The sequence below is a fragment of the Pogona vitticeps genome, chromosome 9, assembly GCF_051106095.1.
Source record: "Pogona vitticeps strain Pit_001003342236 chromosome 9, PviZW2.1, whole genome shotgun sequence".
In the NCBI taxonomy this organism is placed as follows: Eukaryota; Metazoa; Chordata; class Lepidosauria; order Squamata; family Agamidae; genus Pogona; species Pogona vitticeps.
Genome location: NC_135791.1, coordinates 27,877,887 through 27,894,291, shown reverse-complemented (window position 1 = coordinate 27,894,291; position 16,405 = coordinate 27,877,887). Strand labels below are relative to the sequence as shown.

General features: G+C 50.5%; 1 protein-coding gene across 1 annotated transcript in view; it reads right to left on the bottom strand.

Annotated features, from left to right (window-relative positions):
• The window catches only part of DLL3 (delta like canonical Notch ligand 3), a 36,573-nt gene that overhangs the window by 1,767 nt on the left and 18,401 nt on the right, over positions 1-16,405 (bottom strand). Inside the window, exons 7-8 of the mRNA XM_072980168.2 lie at positions 12,428-13,073; positions 9,595-9,712 (exon numbers count right to left, since the gene is read on the bottom strand). Coding sequence (XP_072836269.2) covers positions 9,595-9,712; positions 12,428-13,073 — 764 coding nt within the window. The remainder of the gene's footprint in view (positions 1-9,594; positions 9,713-12,427; positions 13,074-16,405) is intronic.

Below are 16,405 nucleotides of genomic sequence, written 5' to 3'. Positions count from 1 at the left end.
GCACCACAGAACGACAAAATTGGACCTTCTTGCCTGCCCACCCCCCACCCCCACTCATTTTCCAAAGATGAACTTCTTACGAGAGCTTTTCCAGAGACGGAATAAGCCTTGCCCAGTCGAGATTAAGCCTTGGGTCGGGTCAAGCTGCTGAGGAGGGTGGCTGCAGCCAAAAGGCCCTTCCGGCTGCAGTCAGGTTTCTGGAAGTTTCTTGCACCTCATATCACAAAACACCTTTTCACCCAAAAGATGGAGGCTGTTCCCTCTGGCGAGGGAAGGGGCAGTGGCTGCAGTGGCAAGAAGAGGTGGCCAACTCAGTCCTGACATAAAAGGGGGGGGGAGCTTTGCACCATGTTCTGGACACGACCATCTCAGCCTGACAATTGTGCAAAATTTGGATTCCTGTGTACCTTTTCTTAATGGCAGATACGCAAACACTGGGATTTTCACATTCTCCTTCCGCGTGTCAGAAAAGAATGGGTCGGCCGCCGGCTTTGAAAGCCAGGACAGAGGCGGCTTCCCTTTTCCTATCTGCCTCTGTAATGAACCTGCACATTTTTGCTGGGTGACCCTGACTAACACGGGGTCGCTCTGGGGAAGGGGGTCTGGAGGCCTTCATCTTACTCATACAGCGTGTACTCTGAGCACAATGTTCTCCGTTCTCCCTTCAGTCCACAGCTGTAGATGTTATGCAAATGCTACAGTGCTGGGAAGGAGCCAATGGTCCAGGCCAAGGTCCAAAGAGGGAGAGCCTACCTAGAAGACTCGGCTGTCCAGCAAACAAACAAACAAGTTGGAAAGGGAGGTGGTTCCGTCCCGGCCCCTGGAGAGGGCAATCTCCATTAGGGACAGGAACCTATGTCTACTCACCTGGGAAATGTCCCCCTCAGCTCCTCTCAGGGGCCACAACAAAAGACGGGATCCTACTCTTTTGAGGCCTGCCCGGAGGAAAGGCAGCCTCGCCTCGCTCAGAGTGACTGGAGACTGCCTCTTCAAACAGCGCAGCCCTTCCTGCAAGGGCCCCGGAAGGGCTCTCCCAGAGATGCAGCCATGCTGTTGTGTTAATCATGCATTCTTGATTAAAACCTCAGTGGCAGCCCTTGTACAGAGAGACTCTTGCCCTTGTGTAGGATCCCCGGGGATCTCTCCTGGATCAGGAGCTTCCGTCCAAGGAACAGGTAAACCGCTTTCCATCCAAGAGGCACTGTGGGAGGTGGGCATGGTGTCCAGAGAGCAGCCCGCAAGTCTGAGGACAGGTTAAAACCTTAATGCCAGGGTCTGCCTTAATTTAACTCTCCCCCTTGTTTTGTGCATGGGTTGGTTAGAGTGGCACCAAGGAGAGCTGGAGAAAGCCCTGTGACAGGTGAAACCCATGCCCTGTGGACCATTCTTCAGATGGTCGAAGATGCTGCTCCAGACGATGGCTCAAACCAGAGCAGACCCTCACTGGGGTCACTTTGGCTTTTTTCATTCACCAGACGACTATTTCGCCTTTGAAATCAGTCAGTAGCGCATCTCCAAAGATAAGAAGTGGAAACTAAACCAAAGCCATTTACATGTTGCATCTGTGGCAGCCGGTCAGTCACCTGCCCCCTGCTTGGGAGCACCGGAAGATCTCCTGCTTGTGACATTCGACATTGCCGTCCCATCTCTCTCTCTCTCTCTCTCTCTCTCTCTCTCTCTCTTTCTGTGTGTTTGGTTTACAACTTGCTAAACTGCCAGGCTGTATCAGAACTTCGGTTTGGCTGGAAGTCACACACAGCTTCGTTCTTTCCTTTCTTCTGCATTATCCCATTGACTTCTCAGGGTGGTCTCCTCCCGGGATGATATAAGATTTCCTCTTTGTTAGATTTGCCTAGAGATTTATCAGTATGTGGCTGAAATGCTGTGCAACAGGGACCGCCACAACCACATGCCGGCTTCTCTACCCAAAGGTGTGGAAACGCCTCTCCTTCCTTCCCAAGCGGCAAGAGATGGGTCACTGCCCGCGGGCAGGTTCCAGCCTTCATCCCCCTTTTGTCCAGTCCTTTGATGCGACACGCCTCTTTTAATTTAAGCCGATAGATCCCAGGGCTCTCCCTGCTTCAGAGGGCTAAGAGAGCCCTGTTGCATTTGACCCCTGTGGGGTGTCCCAGAGGCTCAACACCTCCTTTAATATTCAGTCCGGAAGGCCTCTGTTGCACTTCCCTGCTGACTGGCCAGGAGGTCTCCACTCAGCCAAAGATGAATCCAGTCCTCTGGGACTTGGCCCCTCCTGAACTCCTCCTCTCTGGGAGGGACGGAGGAGGAGGCCTTGAAAAGGAGAGCATTCTTAGGCCATTCTTCGTCCTCTTTAGTACACCTAGCCTTCCCTTTGGAAGATTCCCATGATTGGAGGGGGCAGGATTTAGGGCCTGCTTTACCCCCTCATGTGCCGGGGAGTGCCTCTTCCCACAAGAGCCGAAGTCCGTGAGCAGCCGTTGTGTTATAGCCTCACGGAGAAAGAGGAGTCTGACTTAAGGCAGGACCGTGTCGCAGAAGCAGGGGCCGTGAAAGGCTTTGGGCACATCCAGGGCTGAGCCCTTGAACGTCGCCTCCGTCTGTCTGTCGGTGGCTGGCTTGTTCCCAGACCAGCAGCCTCCAACTGCAGTCTGAGGAAGGGAAGGCGAGTGACTGACTGATGAGAACCACCAGGGCCTTGGCAGGTTGCCTTGCCCTCTGGAGCCTGGAGAGGCGGTGGGCTGGGATCGGGGCTGCGGGCAAGGGGTGAGGAAGGCAGCCGTGGGTTTCTGGCATTGTGCTGCCTCCAGGCGGACCGTCAACGGGAGGCTGGCTCTGGAGGAAGGGGGAGCCCCTGGAGCCAGCAAAGAGGACCCATCTGCCCTGCTTGGGAGAGGCCGCGCAGTGTTCCCAGAGGCAGTCTCCCGTCAGCCTAGCGTGGCCGGCCGGCCTGCCTGCCTTCTGCGGGCTGGAGAGGAGCCTTCCGCATCGTTTGGAGTGGCGCCCGAGCTGAGCAGGACAGGAGGGCATTTGACTTACCGTGGAGGTTTCTTGGCAGCAGGTGGTGGAGGGTGACTTGGAGCAGGCTGTTCATGCCACTTGCTCGGGCAGACAGGCAGGGCCATGTAAATCAGCAAACGTGACCCCTTTGACCAGGAGGAGAACACCCCCTCCCTAACCTGGGATAGAATGAAGCCAGCACCAACTGTTCCTCTACAAGGGGAACAAAGCTTCAAAAAGTGAACGTCAGCACGGAAACTCAGAGGAAGCTGCACAAAGGAGGAGGGCGAACTGGGGCACATCCTCCGGCATCCTCTGGCACCACCCTAAAAACCCGAGGCCCCAAAGTCCAGCCGTCCAGAGGGCTCCCTTCTAGCCGTGGCCTTAGCCCACATGTGGCCACAGGATATCCTTGTCCCTCGAGGAAAGGGCACCTGCACACCAAGCCCAGGGTCCCTTTCCCTGTTGGGGAGGAGAGTATTCTGGGCAGGGTTGTGTGTGTGAGTGTGTGTGAGAGTCTTGCCCTCGCCCTCCCTCCACATTGGAGAAGGGTGACGTGGCTGGGGTTGCTGCCAGCATCAGGAGAAGTGAGCCCAGCTGGCTGGGGCACCTCCTCAGGGAAGCCGAGGAAGCCCAGGCGGCAGCCGGACAGTCTCCTCCCAAGGCTGCCAAAGCAGCCGCACATCCTTCGAGAACGGGCTGCAATGCTGGGAGGAACAGGACCCTTCTGTCACGCCTACAAGACTGTGACCTACAGAAGGGAAGGGAAGAAAAAAAGGAGACCTCCACAGAGAGATGGGGAAAGAGGAGCGACGTGGAAAAAACCCACAATGGAATCTTAATCCTAGCGGTTCTTAAACACCAGATGTGTAAACAACATTATTCATTGAGCGCAAAGTGCAGTAGTAACAAGGTCACTGTACTATGTGAATTTACAGTCCCAAAGAAACAAACAAGCCACTATTTCAAAGCACCTGAAGTTTCTTAAGAATTTTCAGCCATTTGTATCATCTCTGTGTTGAATTTAGGGGAACCCTACTTTGCACAATCAATTCACAGGATAATTTAGGCGGTCTTAATAACCTCCAGATGTGTCAGACAAAAGGCCCAGAATCCTCTCTTCTTTACCGTCGCTGCTGATCGTGGAGGCCGCAATACTGTGTCTCAGACATAACCCTTGAAAGGGAAACCAGCACCTCCTAGTGGGAAACGGAAAGGATTCCTGGCTACGTGCTTTTTTTGGGAGCACTGGCTGAGTTAACTCGTACGTACAAGAGCTAAGGCTAACTCAGAGGACACCTGAAAGAAAGCAGTCCAAGGGAACTGTCCACACAGGGACAAACACAGCACTTGTGAAAGCGGCCATGCAGGGGCTGAAGAATCCTAGGGCGAAAATGGAGAGCGGGCCAAAGGTTCTTGGAGTAGCGACCCTTTGCCCCAGCTTCCCTCTGAGAGGGAGAAGCAGCTCCCTTTTCCTGGACTAGAGGGAAAGCATGACCGCAAGGTCTTGTGGGTCAGAGCAGAGAGTGGGTTTACATCTGGAACCAGGGAGGATTTGATGCTATCAGGCTACTTCAGGCAGCCTACGGTCTAGGTCCGTCAAAGGAGTCTTGATTGCAGGGGTTGACGCATGCCGAGAAGGTGCCTAGGCAGGTGGAATCAGTCCAAAAAGCAGCTTCCTGGCCTGGTGGGGATGACCTCTCTCCGTTCTGCCCTTTCAGAGGACTTCCATTGAGGTCAAAGTTGGTGAAAACAGAGATGACAACTCAGGCTAGGGACGGATCCAGCTGTGTGCGTGCTCTTCCTTTGTGATGTGAAGCTGCTGTCTTGGTTTCTTGGTTTAACTGGGCCCAGAGAGAAGGGCAAACCTCAAGTCCGCTGCTCGGAATATCCCTGAGAGGCCCTTCCCCGAGATCCTTGTCTTGATGTCTCGGCTTGCCTGCCTCGGTGGCTCTGAGGACTCGGTGGTTCTGTTTACCAGTGTGCTGAATAAGACAGATGCATCCCCACAGCTGATGGGAAAGCAACACAAACTTGCTGCCGTGCCTTTGGAGAAGTCTTGGTGGTCACGTCTGCTTGTATCGTCATACCCATGGCTTGGAGGTGAAGCTGGAGTGGTTTCAGGGTAAGTATACCTCCAGCGATTCGAGCCAGCCGGCTCCTCCGGCATCCACACCTGCACAGAGTAGCCCTTTCTCGGAGGCTGACATGTGATGCCACGCCACCAGAAGCCGGGAAGTCCTTTGAAAGAGGTTCCTCTTGTCAGACTGACCAAAGATGAGAGGGTCCTCGGGGTGTGTGTGTAAGCTGGGAAGCCCTGTTCTGTCATGCTTTTGCTCACTGTCTTCCTGGCATCCACATTAGAAAGATGAATCACACAGAGCATCATCTACGTCATCTAAATAGGGATCTACATGACTGGTCTTAAGGTGAAGATGAGCTACAGCAGACACTGGAGTTCTATAAAGTGATCTCTTCACTCACTCACACACGTCCTTTGATCCCACCGAATGGCTGATGGCCCCTCCACAACATTTGTAGGTCTAACAGGCTGTTCTTGCAGGAACGGAGGCATTTCCCTCTGGGATGGTGGAGGGAGGCATGCAGGTAGACCTCTGCTAAGAGATTTGCTTTTTCAGGAACATCCTGGATAGGTCTCAAGGGGTTCACATGGAGTTTGCAGTTTCTGCATGATCCTGTCATGCCACTGAATGCCTGGCCTTTCCCTCCACTTGCCTTTTCTCTTGGATGTCAAAAAGAAAGGAGTAAACACCAGGCAGCATTTTTGGAAGGATTCCTGCTCTGTGTCTAGAGGTTACATCGACCGCAAAGTCCTTGCATGCTTTTCCAGATCCGTGGAATCAAGTGAGAGAACAACTCAGTCCTTCCGTCTCTAAAGGAGCCTTCCTCCCCCCTTGGTTCTCTTTCTTTACCCATGGCAGATGGGCCCCATATCTGAGAGAACAGTTCGCCCCCCCCCCATGTGAGTGCTTTTAGAATCCTGATTTGAAGGGTTTTCCTATGTGTCCCAGACCCCTTTAAGGAGGGTCACTGGCAAGATTGGCATGGACATTTTTACAGTGGCTTCCTGGGGTCCAAACCGAGATCTTTGGGGCAAAGGAAGCCACAGGTAACACTCCCCCCACCCCTTGCAGCTTACTCCCCCTCTTGCAGCCAGCTTGTTTAGACTAGCTGATATTTATGTATTTTCTTTCTACCCTGACTTTCTCCCATACTCAAGGTGGTTCATAGGAAGACTGAAAACAGTTACAGATGAAACAAGAAGAAAATCATAATGTTAGAACAAATTAGAGATGGCAGGCAGAATACTTTTGGTTATTTACCTTGGCATAATAAGCACAGTGGCACAAATATCCACCAATTAACAAGTCACCACCTGTATTCCTCATTGTGCATTCATTTGCACGATTGGCTTGTGATGAGGAATCCAAGTGGTGACTCATTAACTAGTGGTAATCTGCCACTGTGATTTACGCACATAACGTTACTGCACATACCATCAGGAATCTGATGGTTATTAAAACACAAGTAAAGCAAAAGCAGTTAGTTTAAAAATACACACATTAAGGGGGGAAAAAAATACAGCAGCTGCCTTTTCCCAGCAAACCATAGTCCAGAACCCAAAGCATCACCCACAGGTGGAAGGACAAGTGGGAAGAGCTTCCCCTGGAAGAGAAATCCACAGGAACAGAAGGAGTGAGAAGGACCTGCCAAGGCGTGGGAGAGAAATGAAGGGGGAGCATGGGACCGCCAGGCCTCCTCCCTGCCAGGCAAGGGTTCCCCTCCTGCCAGCCTTTGCTGATTCACATGGCTTGGCCTCCTAGCACAAGAACAGAGCAACCGGTTCCAAAGGACCCTCCACCGACTGAAGGGGAGCCCCAGTCTCACGTTCAGGCGCTTTTAGTTGGTGCTGCTTTCAGGAGAAAATTCGTTTAGGATTTGCATTTTTCATTCATCTAGTAAACATTCTCATTCAGATCCAGACTCCTCACTACAGCATTTGGAGCAGCCCGTCTGTCAGTCAGACTCGTTGGCATTTATGCTGCAGCTTTTGCCTCGTTGCCAGAACAAGCGAATCACGCCCTTTTGAAAAGGCCTGCGGGGAGCAACAGCTCAACTCAGCAAAATGTGTGGCTGGAGCGAGGGTTTCTGATCCATTGCCAGATAATTGCATGTGTTAATTGTCCTACGCATTGAAGGCATGCATCATGGGAAAGAAAAAAAATCGGGCTTACCCACAGTATTTGTACAAACTAGAACTCGACTCAGTGAGACTTCCTGCGCAGCTAGTCTGTCAAATCAGTGCAAAAGGATGCTTTTCCCATTTAATCTACAGAGCAGAGGAAATCCAGGGAGCCTCTCTCGGTTGGTGTGTTCCCTGGCCCTGAATGGCTGTCGTCTGCCGGAGGATTTGCACAGCACAGCGGTGGAGACAGACCCAGGAAGAGGCCATGTCACACTATACAGGGTTTAAGGAGGGGCCCTGCTAAGAGTTTCCGAAGGGCAGAGACAGTCGGCTGGGCAGGGTGGCTACCGCCTCCTTCACACCCCACTGCCCCATCCGCTCACCTGGGTGAGTGAAGAGGAGAGGAGAGGAGAGGGTGTGATCTGGGACATGCAGGCTGCATGGGAAAGGTGATGGGCTCCATCCAACTTTAGTCCCAGATAGAAGAGACCCAGTGAAATGAAGGGAATGCCTTATTTAATCATCATCATCATCATCATTACATTCTGTCCAGGCTACTGGTGGCAGCTCTTCTCAGGGTTTACTAGGCACAGAGTACTCAGAAGTGGTTTCTCCTTCCTTTCTTCTGAGGAGTTTCCTCCCCTGGGAAGCACATTGGGCATCAAACGCCTGACCTCTGGCTCCATAGCCAGGTGCCCAACCCACTGAGCTATCCAGCCAGCCATGGGATAGTTCAGGCAACTCTGATAAAGGTTTCAGAGAGTTTATTCCAGTTGGGACTGATGTTGGATTTAACTCCACATTTCTAGGCAAAATTCATAGGTTTTCACATTACAGACTGGTGCCCACTTTAGAAATTAAAGCCCGGGAGGGGGGGGGACGGGACGGACACACACGGTTATTGTGAGCCCAAACCACCCCTCCAGGATCGTGAGAGAAAGGCTGCCCGGACTGTGGTGTGTGGCTCCCCCTGCGTACTTTTGGAAGGAGGAGAAGAGGTCTGAGTTCGGAGGGCAGCTCGGTCGCCAGGCCACCACAGTGATGCTCCTCCTCAGGTATCCGTTAAGTCTGTTTTAACAGGGCCTGTTTCTGTTCTTACAACAAAACCTTGATTCTCTGCAGACATTTTCAGGGATCAGTTATAAAGGCTGAGGATAGAATGCCTTTCGTTTGGCCCTCTTGGGCAGGCCCTGAACATTTAGCTTTGTGGCATCCCAAAAGATGTGCACCTCTGTGTGCTTGTGTGTCCTTCCACTGTTTACCTTGGCAATAGTGCTTTTGCCAGGGCAGGTTGAGGAGGTCAGGGGCCAGAAACAGCCCTTTGAGGGAGGCTGTGACAAGAGCTGACGGCAGGGAGGTCCCTCTGGCAGCTTTTCTGGGATCCTGAAGTCAGATTTCAAGGACTCCCCTGTGTTAACCTGGAAGACCAGTTCCTGGAGAGAACAGGGTAATCTGCCTGATGCCAAAGGTGAGAGAAGCTCCAGCCGGGATTTATGTTTGTTCAGAATATCCCTGTGCCAGTTGTGGGCTGTTTCTAAGGTCTGCTTTGGGCTGAAATGGAGGACCTTCCTCACTGTTTGTTTAATTATTATTTGTTGCACAAAGTATCAGAAACAGGATCTTGCTAATTGGTTATCAAAGGAATATAAACTAGTAGGCTTGTCAAGAGATGTCTTTGCTTTTCAGGAAGCAGTCTAACATTACGAAAATTTTCTCAGTGGCCCCAGCCGTTCACTCCGTGTGCTGCTTCTTAATGCACCGGGATTGTTTGCGCGTGGGTTTTGCACCTGTAGTTAGACATCACTAGACAGACTGCCGGGATACAGGGCAGTCGCTTGTAGGGAAGCACCCATGGGGCTAAGGCAATGCCAATGTCTTCTGGGATGCAATGGATTTTAACACATATATATTGAAATTCAACACATTATAGGATGTCTGATTCCAACGTTCGGTTTAGAAACGTAAATTTTGAAGGACTTTTTAAAAAAATTGTCAGTTTTGGATACACTTTCTGGTGGAACTTAGGAAAACTGGGTTCTTCCTCAAATGCTGTTTCTTACAAATGGGGTGCTTGTCACCAACAGGATAGATTTTGTTTTCTTTTAAAAATAAGGCAAAAGATGAAAGTGTAATTTCATGTAATTTTTAAAAAAGAAACACGAAGAAGAAACTGAGCAATACACCTGACACCTGATGAGAGGGGAAACTTCAGCATCACCGTTTGCTGGCAAGTACCCATTTCTACCACTGGCACTAAGGCATGTGCCCACTGCAGTTGAAGGTGCCAAAACAACGACATCTCTGGGCTGCAGGGCAGGCCTTGTCCTTTATGCCCAAACCGACCCTCCACCCCAAGGAAGTGAGGGGGCAACAGGGTGAGCAGAAGCAAAGAGCGAGCATGTTTTCATTACCTCTGTGGCATAAATGCAGGGCTCCGTCTGCTCTGGGATGATGTAGATGGGGGGGTGGTATGTGCCTTCTTTGGGATGTCCAGCAGGAACACCAGACCGGATGGTCCCCGATTTTTTACTACAGGGTAGGAGGAAGGAGAAAAAAAACTTGTGAAGGATCAGCTGTAACATAAGGAACATCTCCAGCTATGCGCAAACAGAGAGGTCCTAGGAGACACGACCGGGAGGGCTCCCGCCACCTGGTGCCCGGCAGGTACGTAGGGACCATCAGGGGTCATCGGCCTTCCTGTCACTATTACCCTGTGGTCAGCTCATGCCTCTAGAGAAGAATGGCAGTTGTCGACCAGGACCTCTGGAATGGGGGGGGGGAAGGCGCCAGGGCCTGTCCAGGCCTCTCGGGGGGAGCGGCTGGTGCAGTGACTAGACTTCTTTTCCCTCGAGCATCCCACGATTCTTACTCTAGTCAGCCCTAAATGATGAATGTTATCTGTTCCTTCTCTTAGTCTCTGGAACTTACTGATTTTATTAGATGACCTTGAATTTCTGGATGATTTCTTAATTTAATTGTCATGCAGAGTGGGATGCGGGGCTGAAGCAAATGGAAAAGATTAATTCCTCACTCCCACTAAAATGCCAGCTTTCACTGGCTCCAACAGACATGTGAGGAAACCTCATTTGCAATAAGATTTCTGCTCCCACCTTTCTGATAAACACCTGAGGCAGCAAACAAGATAAAAATAAATTGAATTGTTTCGTTAAAGTTTTTGCTTGGAAGCTAAACCCATTCAGTTGTTTGGGTCAATTCAGTCTGTTTGACTGGGATGGGTCAACTTTTCTTATGTTCCATGGAAGCAGAACACTTCAAATTAAAGTAACTTGGACAGTGTTCGGCACTTGCCTTGCAACAGGCAGAGCTATGCCCAAAAGTCACAGATTCTATCATAGAAAGCTGAAAGCACTAACTAAGGTGCGAGGAAAAGGAACTGCTCAGGCTGGTACCTGCAAGCCTTCCCAGGAGCAGTGAGCCTTCTAAAACAGAACCCATGGCAAGCGTCATACCAGCCTGTGACTGAACCTCCCAGATTTTGGTTTGAGAGACCAGCTCAAGAGCCCGCTTCGATGGAGGCTGGCCTGACGCTGCCAAGAACACAACCCCATTGGATAAGCCATGGTGGGAGTCGTTACCGCCAAGGCTAAGTGCTACTGTACCTGGAGGGTTCAGAATAGATACCTGTTGCCTTTCGTTGGGTCCTCTTAACGGAAGCAGAAAACCACAGGTGCTCATAAAAGGCAGGCCTTTCAAGCACCTGAGCCTGTGAAATGTTTAGAGATACTTTAGAGATACCTGTGTGTCCTTTCATTTTCCAGGCGTCTCACAGACTGCAAAGCTTTGGCAACCTTGGCGAAAGGAAAAGGTTTAGAACAAATACTGCCACACTGCCTGTGACTTCTAGTCAGAATGAGGAGATTCAATGTTGGAGCAAGAACGTTTCAGAAAGGATGTGAATCAAGCCCTTGGCTGCTTCCAGTGGCTTGTTGTGAAGCTCCAGATCACAGCAAGCCTTTTAAAGCTCCAGATCCCAAGAAGACGCTTAGAAGAGGCGGCTAAGGCTTACAGTCATATGGGGGGGGGGGGGCTTCTCCCATAGCACCATGGGATCTAAAATATAATTCATGGAGTTCTAGAAGAAGAAGGTCCTGCAGTGCATTTCATCCTGATCATCTTTATATCGCCAGGCAGGTTTCAGCAGGACCTGCGCAGTACGTACTTGGCTGACTGGACAAGTTAGGGAATCGTCCGGGCTCAGTGCAAAGGGCAGTTTCCCTGCTGGTGAGTGGCTGGGCTGCCTTGGACCAAGCACTTCCCTCGCCTAGCTTTCTGCTGCCTCTGGGGATCCCACGAGCAGGACATGAGCAGAAGCGGCCATTCACCACCCCAGCCCATAGAGAGCCTGCCTTCAGCCACACACACTGCCTCTGGAACTGGGAGCAATCCCAGGCGCCTTGACTAGAGGCGATTTGCAGACGGGAGACGCCGTGGCTCTTTGTGGTTTCCTTTTACAGCCACCCAAGTTGGTGGTTATCACTACATCTTGGGAGAGCGAATTCAGCAGCTTGACTCAAGGCTTCAAGGAAGTCTGTCTTTTTATCTGCCCTGAATCTTACATTGTGTCGCTTAACTGGATGGCCCCCAACTAGATTTGGGATGAGAAGCAAGCAAGCGGTTTCGACCCAGACATGCTGCCCAAAGGGATTGGGGCATTTGGTGTGAGTTTGTGGTAAAGCTTGCTCTGAGGCATCTCTTCCAGGCCGGTCTGTCCCTGCTTCCTCCAGGTGGTGGAACCCTGGCATCTCTCAGCCTGTTGAAAATGGCAGGTCCCTCTTCCTTCACCGGTTTCCTTCCCTGGCTACGTGAGTGAGCTTTTAGAGAGACCATTCTCCCGTGTTGTGGACAAGAACCCTAACACGCTGCTCCCCTTTTCCCTTTGCTACCCGGCGTGCCTCACTAAGGCAGTGGGGGACAGTTGGGGGGGGACAGGCTATGGAAAGGGAGGAGACTGTACATGGATAGCACACAACTCCTTTAACCAAAATGGTAGCCTTTGGCCTCCAAGGCAGCAGCCCCCCCGCCCAGCAGCAACAATGTCCATTCCATTCCCCCCTGCTTTCCTGCCCCCTCAAATCTTATAACACCTATTCCTGAAGCAAACTCTTTGGGGGATTCAGAAGCTTGTCTTGTTCCTAACTTTTTAGTGTGGCAACAAAGGTATGACCCAACTAGAGAGTGGCAGCAAAGGCAGGGAGACCCAAGGAGAGACCGGGTGCCACTTACTTCTCCAACTTCTTACAGATGGACTCCCGGCTCTGATCCAGCAGCTTCCTCTTGCAGTTGAACTGGTCGCTGAATCTGGACTCCCTGTTGGACACCTTAAAGCGCCCAGGGGAAATGAGGAAGCCCTCCCTTTCCTTGAAGTTGTTGATGGTCGCCAGATTGTTGCGGACGGTGCTTTTGACAGCCTTGTGACCCTGCCTCAGGTGCCGGAGCACCACCACGGCCGCGCAGGCCGCCAGCACCAGGGTCAGGAGCCCCAGGACAAAGGAGGCGGCCAGGGCGAGAGGGAAAGGCCCTTCGGCCACCCGCCGGCTGCTGACGGGGGTGGGAGCCTGGACTCTGAACTCGCAGCTGGAGCCCATGTAGCCGGCCGAACACTCGCAGACGTGGCCCGAGAAATGGGTGTAGCAGGTGCCGCTGTTCAAGCAAGGGCTGGAGCCGCAGGCGTCCACGCGGGCGCCGCAGTCCTTCCCGCCGTAGCCCAGGGTGCAGGAGCAGGTGTATCGGTTGGGGCCATCGATGCAGGTGCCCCCGTTGGCACACGGGCTGCTCGCACAGTCGTCTATGTTCAGCTCACAGCGCGAGCCGGTAAAACCCGGGCGGCATTTGCAGATCACGCTGCGGCCCAGATCCAGACAGTGGCCACCTGGAAAGAAAAGGAAAATTACTCGCATCTGACTGCAGATTATTTGCAACTGGTCCCCTCTGGCAGCTAGGAGAAGGCAAAAAAGCACACTTTCTTTATTCTACTTGAATTCTATTTAAAATACTATATTTTACCCTGCTTTTCTCCTTAAACACACCTCCTTCGCTCCTTGCTTAACTATTTTAAATGAGCTTGGTCAAATAATACATCACAGAAGTAGGAAGACGAAATAAAATAAAATGCACCATATCTACATCACATCCCAAACCTGGGAAATCTGTTTAAGTGGCTTTTTAAAAGTCATGCCTTCTTCCCAGGCATTTCCAGGAATGATGAGGTAGTGGCCAGAGACCATGACAGGAAAATTCCCAGTGTCCTCAAGGTGTTCTTTGTTTTTTCTTTTTCAGGAAGACTTGGTAATTAAAATGAAAGCAAGAAAATAAAGTGGCTGAGTGGAGGGACACAAAATATTGCAGCCCTTTGAAGGCTCGCAGGTTTATTTCAGTGTGAGCATATCTGGATGAAAATCCCCTTCTTCAGATAACCTGAAGTGGATTCTGAGCCATGAAAGCTCGCCCTGAAACAAACCTGTTCCTCCTCGAGGTGCCACAGAATCTTGCCCTGCCTGCCCTCCCTCTTCTTCCCCCAGTCCTTTTCATTTGGCCAGGGTGCTTGGACAGATTAGCCCAGCTACCTCTTTGGAGGCTTACAGTTATGGAAGCAAAAGTAAGGCCAGGCCCAGTGCGATGCTACTGTGATGATGCCTGTCCCGATCGACAGCAGCAGCACATGGCACGGCGTCGCTAAGGAGAGCGCCACAAAAGAGAGGGCTGAGCATCTTTCTGCACAGGGCTGTTTCAAGGGCCCAGGCATATCCACGAATCGGGTGCGCCAAGATGCTGAAATTTCACCTGCTGCAGTTGCTCCAATCTAGCTGGTCAGGAGGCTGGTTAATCCTCTCACGTGTCCCTTGAGGTTTCAGCCCTGGGACCAGTAGTGAGGATGGGGCAGCCAGGAAAAAAAAACAACAACCCTGGAGATTGTCAAGGGTGGGAGACCTGCAGCCTTCCAAATGTTACTGGACTGCAGTCTGTGAACAATCTCGATTCATGAAACCACCTAAACACAACCTTTGGCTTCCATTGCTGTGCTGTGTACTTCATCACGTCGTCCATGAAGACAATTGCTCATTGTTTCTCAAAGGCCGTTGAGATCCCCAATGACAAAACAAGGAGGAAAGAAACTTCCCAAGGATGCCACTGGCGGGGTCAGTTGAGCACTCTGATTAGTCAAAGGTATTTGCTGGAAAGCTCTTAAAATTGTCGAGAGCATTTAAAAAATTTTTTTTCCCTCTCTGGGACAAAATGTTCCTTGCAGAAATATGGTGTAAACCGCCCAGGTAGTGCACAGTGGGGCAGCACAGAAGTTGAAATGACAATGACAACAGGAGTTCTGGATTTCTGGACATGGCCCTCCACTCTCAAAAGTGCTCGCAATTCTCTGACCAGGTCTTCATTAGGTCTTTAAAGATCCCCAAAGATGTTTATGATCCCTACTTTTCAGCAGTCCCACTGTAGCAGCTGCTCCATGTCAGGAACATCAGGAACACAAACTGCTCCTCTATCTGACTTGCTTCTGTGGTCGAGTATCCAAGGCTATTCAGGATAAAAACAGATTCAGTAAAAGAAGTTTATTTTCTGGAGGGGAGCCATGTTTGTACAAGGAAAGGAGCCAAAGGATCACAATGCTGTCACAATGATATCCTTTGGCCATTTCTTGCAAAATCAGTAGCAAAATGCCCCCCTGCACGATATTCTTCCAGCGGGTCAAAGTCCTTTTACGTTAGGAATCTGGCCACATCTTGGGCCCCCTGCTGAGGGGTTTGAGCCTGTTTGCTTCCAGGTTCTTTTCAACTGTTGGATGGCTTTTGTTGTTTTTCTTTGGTGTTGCTTTGCAGAGACAGGATGCATGACTTGACCCTTTTCAAGCTGGCCGCTGCAGCTGCTGCAAGGTTTCCATGGAGTGGATATTACCTCCTCCAAGTCACTCCCAGATTGTTGGTACTCCTTGATCTCAGTTTCTGACCACTTAGGTGGCTTGGGCATTTCTCTGGCTTGGTTTAATCCTCTCTTAGCTACCTTCTTTCAGAAAGACCTTTGTGCAATATCTCTTTGAGGCCTTCTGCTTATCTCCAGCTTCCTTGTTCAGCTTTTTCGTACAAAACCCTGATATGTGGCAACACGTCCTTTAGGCTTCTGTGCAATTGGATAGAAGGGCAGGTCTTCCAGCAGCTGCATTCTTCCAGGCAGCCTTTTGTGTGGAATCCCAAACTCTCCTCTCTCTTTTGAGGTGTGTTCATGCTGTCCCTTCTGTTTATACAAAGTCCTCCCAAAAGACTGAACAGTTTTCCCCAGTCTCCCTCGTTTAGAGAAGCAGTAGCACATAAACTGCATTCCTTTTAGGGAGGAAAAGGGTCTTTAATTTGATCAGAACAGCCCCAAAGTTCTGCTTGTGGCCCAGTTGAGCAGCAGGCAGGATTCACAGCCTGTACCATGAACTTTATTATTATTATTATTATTATTATTATTATTATTATTATTATTATTATTATTATTATTATTATTATTATTATTATTATTATTATTATTATTATTATTATTATTATTATTATTATTATTATTATTAACGACATAAAAGAAAGAACTTACCTGCACTATTCCTTCGGTTTGTGAAGCACGCTAATCTCTCTTTCCAGTCCAATCATGATGCTCGATTAAAGCGAGAGAGCAGGGGACTGCCATTTTCCTTATTTTGTTAGTTATGTGAGGGTTTAAGTCTTCATGTTTGATATTATGTCATAGAAGGCTTAGCCAACATAACTGTTAGGAAATTAGAAAAGCTCTTTCCGAAAAGAACAGAACACAGCCAGCTCCCAGCTCTGCCTGTCCAGGGCCGCCAGTGGATCAACTATATCATGGCCATATCCACACAACGGACAGTTTTTTTTTTCACAGGGGAGCAACTGGGAGCTGCACTTACATCTCTGGGACCCTGCAAGGCTTGACCCCTTCTTTGACGTCCTTCCATGCCCCTTCACGTGCTGAAATTTGGAGGAAGAGATGACTCCAGGCAGCCCATCATATTGCCTTGGGGGTGTGGTTGTCCATTTTGCTTCTTCTGTAGCCCCCCCCACCTCATTTAGTCTCCTGAGGTTTTTTTTTACAGGTCAGGGTCTCAAAAGGGCCAGCTGTTGCCCCCGTTTTACTTTTATTTTCATTTCTGCAACCGAGCCGGCTGAGGACCTCTGGAAGACTCGAGGGAAGCGCCTCCTT